We start from the raw sequence: 16,553 nt of genomic DNA, 5'->3' as shown, positions 1-16,553 counted from the left end.
ACAGGGTGAAATTGATCAAACTTTGCACCTGCTGTCACCGGCCGCATGTTTGTCAAATATATTTTTTAAATTATTTCTTTTTTCTATTTTATTTAGTTCCTTTTCCCTCGCTCTTATCATCATACCATCGTAGACTTTGACCTTCATAAAATAAAATATCATAATGCCTCCTCAGTATAATTATTATGGTATAGACCCAGTACAGTTGTAACAATATTTGCTCTTGCTAAACTGGACAAATACAGAGCAGAATAAACATGCATTTTTTTTAAATGCATTTTTTACAAGCTTCCTTTATATGTCTACTAACAAAATAAATGCCAAAAACCAGCATACATTGTTCCTGTTTTCTAGTGTTTGAAAACAAGGAGTGCTTTTGTTACAATTGCTCCCATACCAGGTACAGTTATAACCCGGGACAGTTGTAATGGGCTAAATAAAGCATTATACCTATCTTTAGTGAAATATACTGACAAATTTGAATCTCTGTGATTGTTTTAAAATATTTCTAATGCTTGCATATGCATCATTTCTAACACATTAGCTGGAAATTCTCTCTTAGTTTTCCTCGGCCTGATACGAGGCATCCTGTGACATGCACAAACATGCAAACCAACCAAATCCTTAAGATTAATCACTTGTAATATTCCTCTTTTGTAAGTTGCTTTAGACAAAATCTACTTTACAAAATCACAAAATCTATTTTACAAAATCATTTACATTGCAAAATATCTCTATCTATCTATCTATCTATCTATCTGTCTGTCTGTCTGTCTGTCTGTCTGTCTGTCTGTCTGTCTGTCTGTCTGTCCGTCCGTCCGTCCGTCCGTCCGTCCGTCCGTCCGTCCGTCCGTCCATCCATCCATCTGTACACTTGCATACACTGGTGCAATCAAATTGTCTGATATGTGCTGCTGATGAGTTGCTCTTCACAAGGTTGCCAGGTTGATGCATAAGTTTGATTATGTAGATTTCAGGTTGAGAATAGCCATAAGCAGGGTATGGAGGGTTACTTTTGAAAAGTATTCCACTACAGATTACAGAATACATGCTGTAAAATGTAATTTTTAACGTATTTCATTAGATTACTCAAAGTCAGTAACATATTCTTAATACTTTGGATTACTTCTTCAGCACTGGTAGATTGTTTTTGACTATAAAAACTCATGCCAGTACAGTAAGACAAAACACACATGTTAAAAATACATTCTCTGATCAATCTAACTTATCTTGTTTTATGGATTTTAGATATTTTTGCAGGAAAACAATACAAGAATTATTATCAAGAATATGATTTTTGCCCTAACATCAAAGGTCTTACTAGAAAAAAAGAAATTATAATCCAAAGTGAATTTTCTTGATATAAAAATATGATTGTGTCTCATAACATGTGCATGTAAAATGGCCAGAAATAGCATTTTAGCTTAGCGTCAAGCTGATAATTTACACAAGGTTTCTTCTGATCCAAACTTACTTCAAACTTACTTCTCTGTCTGCTCGTATGAATGTAACACATCATAAGAAAGTGTTTCACCGCTGTTCAAATGCACTTTAGATCGCATCATTTATATGTATAAATGTTTTCCATCTGAAAGGACTAAATATTAAATGACAAATAAAATGCAAAGTAATCTCTTCAGTAATCAAAATACCTTTTGAATGTAACTGTATTCTAAATACCAACATGTATTTCGTTACACCCCAACCCTGACCATTAGGTTTCGTTAGTCCAGTGAAGAGCAAGATTTCGTTCCAGGCACAGCTGTATTCTCCTCTCACGAGACTGCAGTGCAGTACAATTCTGTCTGCAAGAACCTAGATTGGATTTCCTTACATAATATACCGTCTTATACAAAATTGTTGCAAGTATGATGACAGCACCAGTTTTCAGAAATTATGCAAAGTCTGTCATGGTCATAAAAATGTGACATTCCAATATATGTATTGAATAACATCGCCAGTGATGCGATGGAGTAAGAGACAGATTTTCTGTCATAATATAATACATAAATAAACTATTTGTCCACAGGCAGAGTGTCCCTCCAACTTACCTAAACACAAGCACACATATGGTACATGGGTTCAATTAGGCAAAGAGAGGGTAGCCTATTGATTTGTGCAGCATCTCTGGTGCACACGAGGATTTATGTAATACCTTGAAAAGTAGAGCTCTGTGGACATAGGTGCCCTTTTTTATCTTGCCAGTGAGAACAATCTTAGAATGGGCTTCAAGCTTCAGCTCGCTTATGTGCAGTTCCCACAAGAAGTCATACTGTTTCTCTGGCTCAACCTGTCCACCCATTGCATAACAACCCAACCTGTGAGAAAATCGCATTATCATCACCTTGTTGAGGGTGAGTAGAATGAACAGGGTTGGGAAATTAAATGTGTTTGAAATTGAAAGTCTTACTCACTTGGCCAAAGCAATATACATCTTGACCTCTTCCTGAAGGGGTGTAATCGATTTGGCTGCCCCTTTGACAAAGTTATAAAATGCAGCGTCATACGGCCTGGAATATTTCACCTACCTCTGTCTCATGCTGTGGCTTACCCTCATCCTCATCCTTCTTTTTCCTCATATTCCCTGTGACCCTTTCCCTTCATTTTACTTTGGAAAGAGAAATTGAGTGAGAGTGATAAAGGGCTTATGGCAAACCCTCTCTAAGTATGCACAACACCTTGACGTTTTGTTGCTCCTTTTGCTGCTCATAACAGATGAGGAGGAAGTTTCTGTTGGACTGTCTTGCTTACAGTCTTCTGGTTCCTTGGCAATCAATCTCACAGAAGGGGGAATAAAGACTGAACTCTTATAAACCTTAACATCCTCTATGCAGTACACAGTGATCTAGAGCTGTGGAAAAGCTGTCCAAATGGAATGACCTTTGCGCTGACTTGGCATACAACTATTAAAACCAAACCCACATACAGAGAGATCAGTGCTTCAGAACAAACATAATACATTTATAGCTCTAAAGTAATGTTCTGTTTAGAGCCTTTAAATGTAATTAACTTGCACTGGAATAAATTGTGATGTTAGGGCCTCCAGTCAGCATTGCAATGGCAGAATTCCTCTATCTCCTGTGGGAGCTCTAGGTTAGATTCCGAGCCAATGCATGCAAAAGAATTTCCCCTAGGGGGAAATTAATCTATCTACATCTATCTGTTGTGCAACACAAAGAGCGTATTTGATATTCAAGTGACAGAGTGCTGCTTTAGACCTAATGGTGTGGAAAAGGACAGACTGTGAAAGTTTTTATCTTGAGCTTGTTTTATCTGTTAAGTGAGATCGCAAAAGTGAAAAGAGCAATTCCTCAGTAGATCTAAATACTGATGAAAGATGTAGGGAATTCTATAGTGTTTATTTGATTCATGTGTCCTCAAAAGGACTATGAATATATTAAATAATTGAGGAAACATAACCTTTTGCAATGAGTAAGTTGTCACAGAGGCATATGGCAGTAATTTGAAACAGTAGGACAGTTGGATCAGAGGCAGAGCATAATGTGTTTCAAAAGCATGACCCTTGGCCTTAACATACTGATCCAGTGGTTTTCCATTAACCGCAATGTTGGCTCAATGTTGGTTGACAACCTGTTTTGATATACCCTCTAAGGTAGGAACCTGATGACCCATTCTTATCTGCAGAAAGAGGAAGAGAAGGCAAGAGATTGAAAAGAGAGAGACTTATTTATTTATGCAACCTCAATGATTACAGGCATATTTTTGCTTTTAAAACATTACATTTTTTACCTGTCCAGGGTCGTAGAAGCCATAATTGGTTATATCAGTGGGTGACAGGTGTCCTGTCAGACTGAACTTTAAAGACATGATTAATCAGGTCAGAAACTTCTGCAGGGCCACCTCACTAAACTTGTTTTTACAGTGTTGTGACAGGTTGATTATGGAGTATCTCCAAAAGCTCTGTAAGATTGAAAACACCAAGACCACATGACTGAACAACAAATAAAGTAACCCCTAAAAAACAGAATCCTGCCCTGACATTAAAAGTCACCCATATTAAACAGCACATTTTTCCAGAAATGTTCTGATACTTATTATTTACTGCCATCTACTGGTTATTTCTGCATGTGACGTTAACACTTCAGTACTTCTACAAACCTTGTGAGTTATGGGAACTCCCTACATATAAGCCATTAATATGATTAACTGACCATTTATAGTTATGCAGTCATAGGCATTAAAGGAATAATCTGGGTTCAATACAGGTAAAACTCAATCGACAGAATTTGTGGCATAATGTTGATTACCACAAAATTAAATTTGATGTGCCTCCTTTTCTTCCACACAGTTAGTGATAACAAAAAAAAAAAAAAAAAAAACACAAATCTGGGTTACAGTGAGGCACTTACAATGGAAGTGAATGGGGCCAATCTATAAACCTTAAAATACTCACTATTTCAAAAGTATAGTCACAAGTCATAAACAGTGTGCAAGTTAACGTGATTTTAGTGTGATAAAATCTCTTGCTAACCTTTTCTGTGTAAAGTTATAGGTTTTACAACTTCGTTGCCATGACAATGTAATGTCAACAAACACTACAACCATAAAATGACTGTAAAAATGGCAATTTAAACAACTTTACTGCTCAAATTATACATGAGTTATACCAGGAGATTAATATAAAATTCTAAGCTTCACATTTCTGCCTTTAAACCTTCCAAAAATTGGCCCCATTCACTTCCATTGTAAATGCCTGACTGTAACTTCAATTTTTGTTTTGTTTTTTTAAAGAAAAGGAGGGATGAGTCAAAATTATTTTAATGATAACCAGCATTATGCCACAAACGGAATATTCCTTTAAGACAATCATCTACATTGAACTTGAAAAAAATCAATGCATGGACCCTTTACACATACTGTGATGAGGAGTTTTTGCCTTATTTAGTAGTGTAAATCTAGCAAACTTTTTAATTTTCATTTTTTTTGTACTATTTAGTGTACATTTATTAACATAATGTTTGTGTTAATTTATATAATCCTGGCATAAATACACAAAATACTCACACCGTTGTGATGGGGTTTCAAATACAGCTGCAGAGTGAGTGACAGCATATTTAATGACAATAAAATCTGACTGCCATAATCCACCACTCTCTATTTTTTCGTTTGTTGGAAAGACGTGGAAATGGAAATTTACTTGACTATAGTTTACTTCTGTGTTCCAGGTATAAAGGGTCCATTATAGGATAAGAACATGCTTACCCTGCATTGCACAATTCAATGGCAGCTTTTTCATTGTTTGCACACACACTAAAATCCCAGCAAGCATTCTGCCGGATTTCAGGATTGATTGATTTGAGCAGTTTCACTAAAGGGGACAGGCCTCCAATATTTCTCAGCTACACATAAAGAAAAACAGAACTATAATTAATTATAAAGCACACATAATGCTATATAACACAGACATTTTTATTTATTTATGTCTTTCACACATCTGACTCTGTTTGACCTTTGAAATGGACTCTTTTGTGAAGTGCACTGTTACCTCTACCCTGGCATCTGCATCACAAGCCAGTGAAGCCACAGTTTGGGTTCCACTGATGAGTGTGTTTTTGTCAATGGAACTTAGCAGCCCCACCAATGCTGGCATAGCTCCATAGTGCAGAATGCTTCTGCGCAGCTCCTCCTGTGGTGCCATGTTCGTTAAGACTGCTGCCGCATACACAGCTGCTCCACTACAGACAGGTGGTCTTGCAGCTGTCGCACTAGGAGCTGGTCACCCGCAGCGTCATAACCTGCACTGAAAAAGGAAAAAGAGAGGTACCTACTGTTATAAATCATTAAATGTTTTAGTTTTTATTTTAAAGACAAGCATCATTAAATTGTTAGACAAAAGAGTAATGCTTGTACTCTAAGATTATAAACACATTGTCGAATGCGTGGCAGAACTTACTAAGCGTTGAGTTTGTTGGTCAGACTGGCCAGGGCCTCTGCTGTGACCAGTCTCAACTCACTTTCTTCACTGTTCAGCTGCTGTATGATGACCCTGATTGCATCTGAAACACACAGACCACTGTCAGTTCCTCAGTGGAAATACATGTATGAGATGAATTGCAACAAATATTTCATGCTTGATGTATATGGAGAGATTACACAGACATCTGAAAGTTTCCTGCTGGACAGGTTTTTCACTGTTGCCACAGCTTGCCAAGAAGCAGTGCGTACATTCTCATTATCCTGTGCAAGAAGGTCAGCAAGGGCCTTTTCTACATTTTGTTCAAGCAGGATTTTTCTGTTCTCACCTTATTGCATATGAAAAATAAATTAGGCTTTCACACAATTATTATACATGCTAATCAGCACTGGGCAGTGTTGGGAAGATACTTAAAACATAATAATCCACTACAAATGACTAATTATTCTCTAATATTGTAATCAGATTACTAATCTTGCAATTACTAATATTTAATTGAAAAAGTAAACACATTACTTATTACTCAACAAATTAAAAATAATGTCTATTCATATAGATATATGATGTTCTTGTTCATTGATACGCACAAGTCATACAGTCAGTACCTCCCATTTCTCCTTCACAAAGACATAATTCTTGTACATAAATAATATATTAGAAATAAGAATAACACTATAATGTTCTTAAAAGTATTAAAATTAACTGAAAGTCAGTAACTGTAATCTGATTACAAGAATTTAAAATGTAATGCTTTACACTACTTTTTTGACTATAAAATAACTTTATTACAGTTACTTTGTAATTAGGTAAATTACTTTGTAATTAGGTAAAGGGTAGATTACTTCTAAAATTGAATCCATAACTGATTACAAACTACATGACTAAAATTGTAATCAGTAATGTAATATTTTAGATGACATATTTAAGTAATCTAATCTGATTTCTTTTGGATTACACATTGCATGTGTTGATGAACATCTTATCATTAGTTTTAAGTGTTTTAAATACCAATTTGACCAACTGGTGAAATGAAGAACAGAACTGCACTGTCTTCAATGTATTTAGCCTAGTGCTATCTGGCTGGGCCTATCGCACATATATTTCAGTCTCTGGCTCAGACCACTCTTTAAAAATTCATAAGCATAACCAGTAAATTAGTTATTGCCACTGGCTGACTTGAAATGTAATAAAAAATGCAATCCAATAAAGGTAACTGTAATCTGATAATGTACATTTTAAAATGTAATGCAATCTTATTACAAGTACTTGTCCAGACTACATGTTATCCATTACTACCCAACACTGATGCTGATTCCTTAAATTAAAAGTAACCCCCAAAATAAAAATGTTGTCATTATTTACTGAACTTCATGTTGTACTCAAATTTTATGACTTTCTTTTTCAGTGTAAATCAAGTCAAGCCATTTTTATTTGTATAGCGGAATTATTATCTATTAACAGAAGATAAAACTGTAATATCTAAAATGTCATCATTTTGAAGTTTGATAAAATACGATTTTGAATTGTGTTATAAGTTATAAGTAATTAAATAATAATTGTATTTAAAATCCCAGTGAGCAAGCTGAAGGCGACTCTGGCAAGGAACACAAAACTCTATAAGATGTTTGTTAATGGAGAAAAATAACCTTGAGACTCACTGTGAGGGCCAGTTCCCCTCTGGTTAACATCATGAATATAATGCCAATATTACTTATGTATAGTTAAAGTCATGGTTTATAATTATTAAAATAAGTAAGTGTTAAGGGTCAGTGTTTAAACAAAGATTTTGTATGAACTGTAAGATTAATGACTAATGTCTTTGAAGTTCATCCTGGATTAACTGCAGAAGTTCACATAGATGCATTGTCCTTGTAAATTGGCTGATGAAGGGTTTTGTTAGCAGTAAATTGATAGTCTATATATTCCATTATAAGAGTGTAGTCCATCATTAGACTGATGTGATACAGGCAGAGATCAGTGAGGTGCATCGCAGTTCAACCAGATGGTAATTTCAGTGAGGTCTCTCCTAAATCCAAGATTCAGGCAATGGCATATGAAGTATCCCATGTCTTATGGTTGGAGTTGGCATCAGTTCATCCTCTGAAGTCCATCGTAATGACTGAAGTGATGTTTGGCTGGCACCGGCTGCTATTAGTCATCATCACTCAGAGACATGTAGCAGTGGAGTCCAACATGAAGCAGGAATGGAGCTGGATCCAGCCAGTTCTGGTGACCTCAGTATAGGAGACCCGAGGTTGAGACAGGGAAAAAAATAAAATAATATTAGCATAGATGCCATTAAATTTATTGCAGTTACAGATCATGATCAATGTTTCTGGTTTTGGCAGACCTAACTAAAGCAGCCTAATTGTGAGTTCATGGATAAATTAGGTGTATGCCTGGCTAAAGAGATGAATTTTTAGTCTAGACTTAAACTGAGTGAGTGTGTCTGCATCCCGAACAGTGTTAGGGAGACAATTCCATATTTTAGGAGCCAAATATGAAAAAGATCTTCCTCCTTCTGTGGATTTTGATATTCTAGGAACTATTAACAGGCCAGAGTTTTGCGATCGCAATGAACGTGTTGGAATATAGCGTGGTAGAAGATCACTTAAGGACTGCGGAGTTAACATTCAAAGCTTTGTATGTGGTTAACAGAATTTTTAATACATTTTTTAATTAATACAAAATTTAACAGGTAGCCAATGTAACGATGATAAAATGGGGCTAATATGATCATATTTCTTGGTTCTCGTCAGCACACTGGCTGCTGCATTTTTAACCAATTGAAGTTTATTTATTGATCATCCTCCCAGTAATGCATTACAATAATCTAGTCTTGAGGTCACAAACGCATGGCATCAGCAACAGAGAGCATGTGTCATAATTTAGCAATATTTCTCAGGTGGAAGAATGCTGTTCTACAAACATTGGTAATTTGAAACTTTACAGATCCAACTGAATAAACACCTTGGATTGTTGTGGTTATTTTCTATGAGTTTGCTAAAATATGCTGACCTGGCAGCTTTTAGTGCTTGTCTGTAGCTACGGGCACTATCCTTCCATGCACCGCAAAATAACTCTAATTTTGTATTCTTCCACTTGTGCTCCATTTTCTGAGCTGCTCTCTTGAGATCATGAGTGTGATCATTGTACCATGGTGCAGGGCTTATTTCTTTAATTTTCTTTAATCGAAGGGGGGTGACACTCTCAAGAGTGCTAGAGAAGACTGCATTTATATTGTTTGTTATTTCATCAAGTTCTTCTGGGTTTTGGGGTTTACTGAGTGCATGAGATTGATCTGGAAGATTATTAGTGAAGCTATCTTTAGTGGTCAAAAGAATAGTTCTACCTGAACAATAGCGGGGTGTAGATTGAGTAGCATTAGCCGATCGCAGCATACAAGAAACGAGGTAATGATCTGAGATGTCATCACTCTGCATTAGAATTTCTATAGCATTAACATCAGCTCCATGAGACAGAATTAAATCTAGCATATGATTATGCCGATGAGTTGGTCCTTTAACATTTTGTTTGACTCCAAAGAGTTGAGAATATCGATAAATGCTAATCCCACTGTGACATTTTCATTATCTATGTGAATGCTGAAGTCAACAACAATTAAAGCTCTATCAACAGTAACTACAAGGTTTGATAAAAAAAATTGCAAATTCACCAAGGAAACCAGAGTACGGCCTGGGTGATCTATATACTGTAGCAAAGGAAAAGACTGATGGTGTCTCATTAAGCATTATTAGCTCAAAAGACTTACATTTATATCCTGCCCTCTGAGTAACACCAAAAACTTTATTGTAAATTGGAGCAACACCTCCTCCTCGACCCTTTTAGATGAGGCTGAATGTAACCATTCACTTTCATGGCATCTTTTTTTACCCATGCAACGAATGTTAATGACGACTGAGGCTGACATTCTGCCTAAAATCTCCTTTTGGATTCCAAAGAAAAAAAGTTGTGTGTTTTGAATAAATGTAGAGTAATTGATTGTATAATTTTCATTTTTAGGTATATTCTGTTATTGTATATCTGTATATGCTTTATATCAGTTTTGCACCACCATGCATAGCACAAACTGTCAAAAAAATTAATTAAATAAAATACAACATGGTAACATACAAGACAAGACATATAAAAACTGATATTTCCATACTGTTCCACTGGATATGGCTTTGACAGCATACGCCTGCAGGCAGTCTGTGCGTGACAACAAACTGATATAGCTGCTCCAGGTCACCCATCCTCAGAAAATGCTGCATGGACTTGCTGTCTTCCACACAGTTAGTGATAACATTGAGAGCCCCTGCATGCAGGTCACTAAACATCTGCAGGGTGGAAACACAACTGTCATTAATACTCTTTCATGATGCAAAATTGTTACATGATTTTGAACAACCAGTAGGATCAAAGTTGCTTAATATTTCAGTTGTCCTTGGCTTTGCATAGAAGTTGGTCAAAGATTTAAATGAACTGTGCCTTGTGTAATCCTCTATTATCAGTCCCTTACAAATCTGCAAAATCCTAATCAATTATAATAAAGTTGACTAAGTTAAAGTGTCGAAATGCTTAAGTGCTCATGAATAATTCAGATAAAAATAATTTGCCTACTTTGGTTGCAAGGACAGGATTATTTCAAAGCCCGAGTATTCCTAAAAGCCACTCGAGTTTCACTGTCAGTCGTGATGTTCTCTGTAGTGCGCAATGCAAGTTGCTGAATAACAGGGAACTCTGAGTGCAGGAGATCTAGTTGCGGGGGAGCCCATTAAGCCCATACACAGCCGCTCGATTCCTAAAGTCCTGAGTGTGCACAAAGGAGCAAAGAGCACAATCAATCATTTTTACTTTATCCTTCTGGAATTCAAAAGCTTATGCTTTTAAAGCTGATCAAGTGTCTGTGTCATCACTCAAAATACAAAACATTTCAAACTCAATTTTAATCTAACAACAGCTTCAAAACAACTGTCATTTTTGTAAAAACACTTCCCTGAGAAATGTCTTTTTGCATAATATGCAACATTCTGTCTGTCTCTTACATCTGTTGTCTTACTTGTACATGATTAAAGATGCACTCCACAGATTCCGGATCTGGGCTGGATAAGAGCCAAATAAGTGTTTCAAGTCCTTTATGGTCAAATTTATGTACCTTGTATGAGAAGTCCACTGACAGTGATGTCAAACATAAAGTGGCAAATTTCAAATAATTTAATTACTTTTAAGTACATTATAGGTTTATGCTTATTTCTAATATAATATTTATGTAGAAAACAGGAATTATGGCCCCATAATAAGTCACTGTGAAGAAGAAATATGAGGTGACTTGTGTGTAACAATGAACAAGAAAGAAATATAGATATTATTTTGAATTTGCTGAGCATAAAAGTGATAGTTTTAGGAAGTAATTTAAAAATGTAATTAATTTTTCAATTAAGTAATAATTAAAGTAATCTGATATAATTAGTATATAATTAGTAATTTGTTGTGGATTACTATCTTTAAGTAACTTACCCAACACTGCTTGCCAAATAGCGAGCTTTTTAACTTACATGTTATAAATGCTTAATAATAATAATAATTCATGCTTATATTAAACAAACACTCATGCATTAATTCATTATTTATGTCACAATGCAGCAAAAACAGACTATTATAGTGAAAATATACATAAAATGACATATAATAATGTAATTTTGCTACAGTCCACTTTTTGTTTATATTATTGTCTTGACTCACTTGTGTTGACACTTTCCTTGTAACGATAATGTCAAAAGAATGACTCCAAGTGCTGTCCCAACTTAACTAAAGTCCTCTGAAGGACACTTTTCAGGTCTGCATGCTCATTCAAAGCCTTAAAGCCTGATGACCAATTAAACCATACAAAACTTCATGCATTTTGGCAACTCTTTAATACATTTTTCATATGTGTCCACTCTATATTAAGGTACATTTTCAATTGTGTAATCGTAATTGTAAATTGTGTAAGTGTAATTAAGCATTTTTAACATATGATGTACAATGGCTCACTATTTGGCAGTATGAAAGTCTCCCAATTTATAGTACACTTGTAAATTAGTTGTCAGTCATTAACAAACCCCTTTATAAACTCTTTATAAATGTGCACCGGTTTACTCACACTGACTATTATTGTACTGTGCCCAGGGCCATAAATGCATTCCTTCGCACAGTCTTGTTGTCGTGAGATATGAGATGAGAAAGGGGCTCAACGACTCCCAAGCACATCAAAGAAGTCTTATTCTTATAGAGAGAGTTTTTTTTTAGAGGAGAATCACACAAGGGAACATAGTAAGCACTTACCCCTGCAAAATTCTCAATGACCTTAGACTGTAAGACTATCTGACATGGTTACCTTTTTCTGCAAATTTGTGGATGACTTCACAAGCATCTGCCAGCACCTGTTCTTCAGGAGAGCGGAGCATGAGAACTGCTGTTGCTGCATTCTTGCTCGCAATAGGTAGATGGTTGAACTCAAACTGATTAAAAGGTAAACACGTCTCAAGATCTGCTAAATTACTTTAGTGGAGGAAAAATGATCTCACCACATCTTTAGGGAATGACTCAGACTCTTTTTTAGTTTTAATTTTTTACTTTTTTTTTTTTTTACTTTTTTTCCCATCAAGAGGTTAAATAATAATTCAACCTGCATGCAAAGTTAAGAGTCTTGGAGAAGGGATTTTAAGCACATTCACTGTAATGCCTAAAACAATTATTAGAAACAAGCACAAAGCGAATACATTATAGAACTGTAACCAAACATAACAACATTAATTTCTACAAAACATAAAAATTACCTTCTGAACAGAAAGAGTGTGTATTTGACTTACTTCAGTTGCTACGAGACAGATGCAGTTTGGCATGTCGCCTGAAGGTGGGGCAAGAATCACTCATTTGTTTGTGTAATCACGTTTGTTTAACAGACACTGTATGTCGGTCAACAACCGTTAGGTGGCTCTGACGTAATAATGTTTTCAGCAATAAAATAATAATTAGATGGACAAGGAAAGATGATAAGGATGAAAAACATGTCACAAGGGCGATATATTCTAAAAACAAAACAAAAAACAGATCAACCAAAGACTGTTGATATGTACTGTTGTAGTACATTTACATTTATGCATTTGGCAGACGCTTTTATCCAAAGCGACTTAAAGTGCACTTATTACAGGGACAATCCCCCCGGAGCAACCTGGAGGTAAGTGCCTTGCTCAAGGACACAAGCAGCATGCTTCTGATTACCAGATTACCAGTTATGTGCTTAGACCACTACACCACCACCATAGTACAATGTACTGTATATAGAATATAAATAATAAAATGTTCAAATAGGTGTTGCAAGTTAAAGCATTAACTCAATATGGTGTTAAAGGAATATTCCGAGTTAAATTCAAGTTAAGATCAATCGATATAATTTATGGCATAATGATGATTACCACAAAAAAAAATATTTGGTCTCATCCTTCCTTTCCTTTAAAAAAAGAAGCAAAAATCGAGGTTACTGTGAGGCACTTACAATGGAAGTGAATGGGGCCAATTTTGGAGGGTTTAACGGCACAAATATGATGCTTATAATTTAATAAAAGCAATTGTTTTAATTTGTCTATTAAAACTTGTGTACTAATTGAGCTGCAAAGTTGTTTAAATCATCCTCGTTGTTTTTGTGTTTACGGTGTTATGTTATTATGGCAAAGAAGCTGAAAATTGGCTATAACTTTACACAGAAAATGCTGTCGATTAACAAACACTTCGTGTGTGTGTGTTTGTGTGTGTGTGTGTGTGTGTGTGTGTGTGTGAGAGAGAGAGAGAGAGAGAGAGAGAGAGAGAGAGAGAGAGAGAGAGAGAGAGAGAGAGAGAGAGAGAGAGAGAGAGAGAGAGAGAGAGCGAGCCGCGTGTGTGTGTGTGTGTGTGTGTGTAGACCTGTCAGTCCGTCAGTCGAGCAGTGCGGAGCCGAGCCGGATACGCCAACTTACAGCAATATATCTGACAAAATTTACACCGAATTCTGACACCTTCCACATTTGGAATACTGGCTTTATCTCAAAGTAAACATCTTTCAGGGGCGGACAAACGACAAAGAAAGAAAGTGGGAGTGAGACATATTTGAAGGGTTGTTGGCTTAGCCTGACTGGGGTGAGTTAGCATGCTAATGGAGCAGCGCCGCAGTGGATGTCTCTCCACCCGCTCTTTTTTCCTTATATTAGGCTGACGTCGTTCAAATAGCATTTTATTGTGCATTTTCTTTCGTATCCGCATAAATATTTCGTTGTCTTTCCGCAAAGTGTTGAGAAAGCTCATGAGAGGAAGCTTGTCATGTTAGCTAGTTAGCAAGGAGGTATGGCTTACTGATGAAGTCTTAAGGAGCTTTTCCAGTTTACAGATGATAATTTAAAAATAACACCACTTTTTGCTCCCACTTTTAATGCTTTATGTAATAACAGACTATTTTACCACATTTGGTTTGACATTACTGTTTTTAGCGAGTTGGTACAGATAGCTGGCTGGGGGTTAGCTAACCGAACGTAATGCCAAATGATATTTTACTAAGTGACAGTTAGGACACCACAAGCCTAATTCAAGCACTTGTCACTGTGTGATAGTTTATTTATTGTTATACAACAAACAATGGCCTCGGCTGGAAACACGGTCTCATCGTTTGCGAGCAAAACAAAAACGAAGAAGAAACACTTTGTGGCTCAGAAAGTGAAGCTGTTTCGTGCAAGCGACCCTCTGCTCAGTGTTCTCATGTGGGGAATTAACCATTCGGTGAGTAAAATCTGCGCTGTTTTCCTTTATGTTTCTGTCATGTATTGATCAATGCATTCTAATTATCATTTATTGACGAGTTAACGAGGAAAGAGAAGTTCAGTATGTCTTGCAAACGCAGTTGCTCTCTATTAGTGGCCGATGCCGATATCCAGAGTGCAGGGTGGCCGATAGACTGATACAATGCAGATAGATCACACAAGTTAATATAGTCAATAACAAAAACAAAAAGCCCTCTTATTTAGCACTGCATTAACTAAATTTCACTCAAAACTTAAATTTGTTAAAAAAGAATATATAAAACTTTCATTTGTAAAAAAGAATATATATATATTTATTTGCACATAAATAAATTTTTAATATATTAGGAAAAATGAAATAACAGTACACACAGTAGTCCAGCACTCATAAATGGAATGTCTACATGAGCAATCACATTTTCTCAAAAAATTCAGAATCAAACAAATCATACAGTGCATAAGACATTTACTCGTAGCACACGTGAAGGGCTTTTACTTTGAAGTTGCACCAGAGTGTATTTAGTAGAGATGGGCCACTTCTATTTAAATGAATAGGAGAAATTAGTACACCCAACTGCAGCCAAAGGTCAACAGATGTAGATAGGAAGTCCCGGCTTACAGGTAAAAGAGCCCATCACCTTTTAGATACATAGAGATCACCTGTCAATCAACTCTAGAAAGCTCATGCACATTAGCTATAAATACTGGGAAAATTGCTTTTTTGTAGCTTAATCTGAGGTAAAGAAGCACCTTATATGATACCAGTGTTGTCAGATTTTACTGCTGATTTGAAATATGTTCTTTGATTGTAATCTTGACCAACTTTTTTGGAGATTTCGTTCATTCCCCATTCAAGTATATTGGAGCTGCGCTGGCATGACTGGAAATAGCCTTCTGAGAGCGTTCCAAACAGTCCAACAGGTCGACAGTGAACTGACTTGGTAGAAAGACTTTGGTTGCACTCACGCAGTTGTGCGGATCCAGCACAAGAATCAATCTCCTGACAGTTTAAACGGCCTGAATCGCCTGCTTGGATTGTCATGATTGTCGTGTCCGTCATGATTTGTGAATCAGAGGAACTTTTGATCCTGATCCTGAAGTTTTGATTCTATCTGATAGAATATGCACTTCAGAGGAAAATATTAGATGATCGCTTGACGGGAAGAAAATTTTGGATTTCTGTGAGGTTTAGGAATTACATCTGCTTAAAAGAGATATCTGCATATTTGCAGACTATATATAATAGAAGTTTTATTGATAGTTGCCTTTTATCATGAGAAAAATCACAGGGAACTGTTGAGGAGAGACTTATAGAATATGTGCTTTAAAAGTAAATAAATTAGCTCTCCAAAGGATGGTGGATCTGTTCAAGTTGTGTGAGGTTTGTTTATTACATCTGTTTAAACAGATATGTGCATATGACGATATATCATATTAGTTTAATTGATATTTGCCTTTTATAATTAGACAAGACAAGTTACAGGGAACTGTTGAGGAGAGAGAGGGAGAATGAAATAGATGAGCACTTTAATATTATGAGCTTGAACGTACGCGTCTGATATGCGGACCATTTAAATGAGACTGTGTTGCACACCGGTCTATTATTGTACTCTTAACAACAAAAGAACTGTGACTGGTTGTTTACATGTCTTTGTCGCATCTCATGCAAGAAGGCGATTTTAAGTACCTTCAAGAAAATAGTTGTCCAAACAGGAAAATTTACCGGCCGATGCGATAATTAAAAAATTCTGATATTTTCGCTCGACCTCTACTCTCTATGTAGTTGTAATATTAATTGTCACCATCTG

At 36.0% G+C, this 16,553-nt stretch overlaps 1 protein-coding gene and 1 pseudogene across 1 annotated transcript in view; one reads left to right on the top strand and one right to left on the bottom strand.

Moving 5' to 3' along the window:
* Positions 1 to 730: 730 nt before the first annotated feature.
* Positions 731 to 12,822, bottom strand: LOC127634140 (armadillo repeat-containing protein 3-like; annotated as a pseudogene).
* Positions 12,823 to 13,863: 1,041 nt separating this feature from the next.
* Positions 13,864 to 16,553, top strand: part of pip4k2aa (phosphatidylinositol-5-phosphate 4-kinase, type II, alpha a) — a 49,294-nt gene continuing 46,604 nt past the window's right edge. Inside the window, exon 1 of the mRNA XM_052113941.1 lies at positions 13,864 to 14,725. Within this exon, the coding sequence (XP_051969901.1) occupies positions 14,585 to 14,725 (141 nt within the window). The 5' untranslated portion in view covers positions 13,864 to 14,584. The remainder of the gene's footprint in view (positions 14,726 to 16,553) is intronic.

The sequence above is a fragment of the Xyrauchen texanus genome, chromosome 41 (assembly GCF_025860055.1).
Source record: "Xyrauchen texanus isolate HMW12.3.18 chromosome 41, RBS_HiC_50CHRs, whole genome shotgun sequence".
Classification (NCBI taxonomy): domain Eukaryota; kingdom Metazoa; phylum Chordata; class Actinopteri; order Cypriniformes; family Catostomidae; genus Xyrauchen; species Xyrauchen texanus.
The sequence above is the reverse complement of the archived record's forward strand: the minus strand, read 5'-3'. Positions and strand labels throughout refer to the sequence as shown.